At 42.8% G+C, this 5,000-nt stretch overlaps 1 protein-coding gene across 2 annotated transcripts in view; it reads right to left on the reverse strand.

Annotated features, from left to right (window-relative positions):
* The window catches only part of LOC139366695 (vasoactive intestinal polypeptide receptor 2-like), a 17,738-nt gene that overhangs the window by 2,668 nt on the left and 10,070 nt on the right, over positions 1-5,000 (reverse strand). For both annotated transcript variants that reach the window (XM_071104377.1, XM_071104378.1), the window contains exons 8-11: positions 4,616-4,676; positions 4,437-4,506; positions 2,026-2,117; positions 1,796-1,934 (exon numbers count right to left, since the gene is read on the reverse strand). In XM_071104377.1, coding sequence (XP_070960478.1) covers positions 1,796-1,934; positions 2,026-2,117; positions 4,437-4,506; positions 4,616-4,676 — 362 coding nt within the window. The remainder of the gene's footprint in view (positions 1-1,795; positions 1,935-2,025; positions 2,118-4,436; positions 4,507-4,615; positions 4,677-5,000) is intronic.

Genomic DNA, 5,000 nt, shown 5'->3' on the forward strand with positions numbered 1-5,000 from the left:
TTTGTGTAGTTGTTGATAAGTCTCGCACATCGCTGTGGAGGAATTTTGGCCCACTCCTGCATGCAGAACTTTGACTAGGCCATTCCAAAACTTCAAATGTGTTGCTTTTTAACCATTTTCATGTAGACTTGATTGTGTGTTTTTGGATCATTGTCTTTCTGCATGACCCAACTGCACTTCAGCTTCAGCTCACAGATGGATGGCCTGACATTCTCCTGTAGAATTCTCTGATACAAAGCAGAATTCGTGGTTCCTATTAATACAAGTCGTCCAGGTCCTGAGGCAGCAAAGCATCCCCAAACCATCACACTACCTGAGCTTAAAAGGTACAAATCTGTTGTTCTAGCCCTGAGCAAAGCAGTTGACCCACTGTTCCAGGGGTCGGGTTAAATGTGGAAGACACATTTCAGTTGAATGCATTCAGTTTTACAACTGACTAGGTTTCCCCCCTTTCCCTTTAAGAGAAAAAAAACAATTTAATAAATGTTTGAATAAGGCTGTAGTGCAGCAAAATGTGGGGGGTCGGAATACTTTCCGAATGCACTGTATATATAAAAGTATGAACGCCCTTCAAATGAGTGGATTTCGGTATTTCAGCATAACGCGTTGCTGACAGGTGTATAAAATCGAGCACACAGCCTTGCAATCTCCAAAGACAAACATTGGCAGTAGAATGGCCTTACTGAAGAGCTCAGTGACTTTCAACGTGGCACCGTCATAGGATGCCACCTTTCCAACAAGTCAGTTCATCAAATTACTGCCCTGCTAAAGCTGACCCGGTCAACTGTAAGTGCTGTATTGTGAAGTAGGAACGTCTAAGAGCAACAGCGGCTCAACCGCGAAGTAGTAGGCCACACAAGCTCACAGAACGGAACTGCTAGGTGCTGAGGCACGTAGCGCGGAAAAATGTCCTCGGATGCAACCTTCACCCCTGAGTTCCAAACTGCATATGGAAGCAATGTCAGCACAGTAACTGTTAGTCGGGAGCTCCATAAAATGGGTTTCCATGGCCGAGCAGCCATGCTTAAGATCCCCATGCAAGCTTAAGATCACCATGCACACTGCCAAGCGTCGGTTGGAGTGGTGTAAAGCTCGCCACCATTGGACACTGGAGCAGTCCGGCAAACGAATATGGGTTTGGTGGATACCAGAAGAACGCTACCTTCCCCAATGCATAGTGCCAACTGTAAAATTTAGTAAAGAATGAATAACGGTCTGGGGTTGTTTTTCATGGTTCAAGCTAGGCCCCTTAGTTCCAGTGAGGGAAATCTTAATGCTACAGCATGTAATGACATTCTAAACAATTCTGTTCTTCCAACTTTGTGGAAACAGTTTGGGGAAGGCCCTTTCCTGTTTCAGCATGACAATGTCCTCGTGCACAAAGCGAGGTCCATACAGAAATGGTTTGTCGAGATCGGTGTGGAAGAACTTGACTGGCCTGCACAGAGCCCTGATCTCAACCCCATCGAATTGGAATGCCAACTGCGAGCCAGGCCTAATCGCCCAACATCAGTACCCAACCTTGCTAATGCCCTCGTAGCTGAATGAAAGCAAGTCCCTGCATCAATGTTACAACATCTAGTGGACAGCATTCCCAGGAGAGTGGAGGCTGTTATAGCAGCAAAAGGGGGACCAACTCCATATTAATGCCCATGATTTTGGAATGAGATGTTTGACGAGCAGGTGTCCACATACTTTTATATACCTGGAATGACCCCAGTCCCAGGTCAAACTAGATAGGGTTAGGGTTAGGGGGGTAAAATGTTAAAGATCAGGGGTTAAGGTAGTGGTATACCTGGAATGACCCCAGTCCCAGGTCAAAGATAATCTTGTATTCTGCCATCCTGTCGCTCTCTGTCTCCACCAGGTAGACAAACACCATGTAGTTGACTCCAAATAGAGGAATCAGCAGCAGGGTAGACTTAGCCAGACACCTGCAACACACAGGTATGTAAGAATAATCTAAACAAATGTGATGGGTTGTTGAGAGAATATCTGTATTATGATTGGTTGTTGGAGGGGTACCTGTACTGTGATTGGTTGTTCCCGCCCACGTCAGAGCAGAGTAGTTTCTGGACCAGGATACGGATGATACTGATGAACAGAACAAAGTTGATCTGATGAGACAAGAGACCTCCATTAGAATGAGTAGGGCAGTGGTGGTCATGAAATTTCGTCAGTCAGAGATTGTAAAGCAATAACTGTCGGTCTCACGGTAATTGACTGTAATTGACCGAGGCTGCAGGTAGCCTAGTGGTTGGAGTGTTGGACTAGTAACCGAAAGGTTGCAAGATTGAATCCCCGACCTGACAAGGTAGGAATCTGTCGTTCTGCCCCTTAACAAGGCAGTTAACCCACTGTTCCTAGGCTGTCATTGAAAAATAAGAATTTGTTCTTAACTAACTTGCCTAGTTAAATAAAGGTTAAAAAAACCCTCACATTTAGCATCTGCTGGCTTCCACACACAAGCCACTGATGTTGACCTTAGAAACATCTACATTTAAAAAAGTCTAATAAATCAATGCAATTTAACCTACACCTTCACAAGAAATCCAAGCATGATATGAATAAAAAGTAGTCTATTTCGGAAGAACAGCATACTCTGAGTTGTCCTTATGTTAGGTCCTGATCTGGCTATGCCAAGTGGCTGTGGGCTACACTAGTTCATTTAGCAGACAAGATTTGCTTAAAATTAATTGGCATTATTTTATAGTATGAAGAATACAATTGAACAAAGCTGAATAAACTTGAAAGGATATTTTCTCCAACGATTTGAGGAGGTGCGTACATGCGGCGATTCTGTGTTGGTCGGTTAACAAAGAAGTTGGTACTCCTATATGCTTAATTTAGAGTTATTCATGTAACTTTCGTTGTTCTACAAACGGGCTACGTTTAGATTTTTAATACATTCTAAGGCTGCATGATACGACTGTAATGATCATTTGAAAAAAGTCTCTTGAAAGGCATGAGCTCTGCATGGTGTTTTGCGCAGGCTGTACACACTTCATCAGTCTCTCATTCACATTTGACAAGCACTTGATAATGCCTAGAATTTCACAGCGGTATCCCCTTTGTGTGGCCGTAATGCACCCTAAAACAATCCATGCCTTTTGTGTCCAGTGGCCGTTATACCCATCTCCTTGAGTGCTGTGCACTCCATCACGTGATCGGGTCTGTCTCACAGGCTACAAGTGAAGACAGACACATCCGAAACGCAACTGCGTGTCCTTATCCATTTCCGAGGTGCACATTGAAGATACTGGAAGAACTTTCCACATTTACTTTTCGTCAGCCAACAAGATGAGTAGGCCTAATGAACAGCAAAAGCACTAGCCTATATCAATCTACTATCACCCATAGTACAAAGGTCCACCTTCTGTGGGAGAAATACATATTACAAACATAGTCTGGGACAGTTGTGGGATGCGATAGATCGCAAATTAATACAACCACCAACCAGCATCCCAAAAATGTTTTTACGCAATGTGTCTGACTCAACAGATCAGAAAGTTTAGCTTGAAATGTTGATAAACTATTAGGCTATTTCTTCACATTACAAGCGCAGCAATGCGCACATGATTGTAGGCTATAAGAGTGAATGTTCCATTAGCGGGAAAACACCATTATCATAAGTGACCACATATGTAATTATGCATGGAATGCTTTTATTATAAAGGTGTATTTTATATGGTGAAAATGTTCTTCCCCAATCTTGAAACTCAGACTCTGCTTATGCATGCCAGTTAGGCTCTACACCTGTTGTTAAGCAGATTAATGTGCTTAATTTTAAGAAGTTATTTGGCCACTTTAGTTGTGATACAAATCTTATTAAAACATATAGGACTATGGGCTAGGCTACATGAGGTGTGATACTAACCTTATTAAAACATATAGGACTATGGGCTAGGCTACATGAGGTGTGATACTAACCTTATTAAAACATATAGGACTATGGGCTAGGCTACATGAGGTGTACAACTATGATTGGAAAAAGTCGCAAAAAAAGGCACTGTTTCTTACGCTGGGCATCATTCACAAGTGATAATATATCATTAACAAGTGATCACCCATCAGACTATTCTTGATTTAATCTGGTCTTTACATATACTAAATAATATATGTGTGACATTTGTTTTAATTTAGAATGGACCATTATCATGCACCTTCATCGAAATATCATCAGTGGGAATAAATACACTGCTTTTACCCGTGGTTTATTTTCATGCCAGCCAGGTAGGCTATACTCCTGTTGTAAATATAAGCATATAAGTATTACCGCCGTGTGGCGGTAATACAGTCACGGCAACAGCCCTAGACATGAGACCCCATTTTGGCACTAATGGAGACAGCAGCCCAACCCTGTTTCTGCTAGTTTGTTCAGTGACTCAAAGGGCTTGCTGATACTGGGACGCCATTACTGCTCTACTGATACTCACTATCACAGACGCCATTATGGGCCAGTTGATCACCCTCCTAGGGGTAGGAATGTCATTCCTCTCCCAGCAGCTACACACACCCCCACACACACACACACACATTGATTAGTCGCATGTTGATGAGCTTGTGAGACGGGGAGATGTTCAGTCGCCTGTTGATGATGTCAGAGCAGACTCACTCGGTGTCTTCCAGATACATCCTACAGAAGATCCAGATTACCAGAAATACTGAAGGTAACCCTGAGAAAGACACAGAGAGAGAGAGAGAGAGAGAGAAGGGAGAGAGGGGAAGAAAGAAAAGAGAGAAGAAGATAGGAAGAAAGAGAGAGAGAGAGAAAGAAAGAGTGATAATGAGAGAGAGAAAGAGAGATAATGAGAGAGAGAGATAATGAGAGAGAGAGAGAGAGAGAGATAATGAGAGAGTGAGAGAGAGAGAGAGAGAGAGAGAGAGAGAAGGGAGAGAGGGGAAGAAAGAAAAGAGAGAGGAAGATAGGAAGAAAGAGAGAAAGAGAGAGAAAGAAAGAACGATAATAAGAGAGATAATGAGAGAGAGAGAGAGAGAGA

Source organism: Oncorhynchus clarkii, chromosome 15 (assembly GCF_045791955.1).
Source record: "Oncorhynchus clarkii lewisi isolate Uvic-CL-2024 chromosome 15, UVic_Ocla_1.0, whole genome shotgun sequence".
Lineage (NCBI taxonomy): Eukaryota > Metazoa > Chordata > Actinopteri > Salmoniformes > Salmonidae > Oncorhynchus > Oncorhynchus clarkii.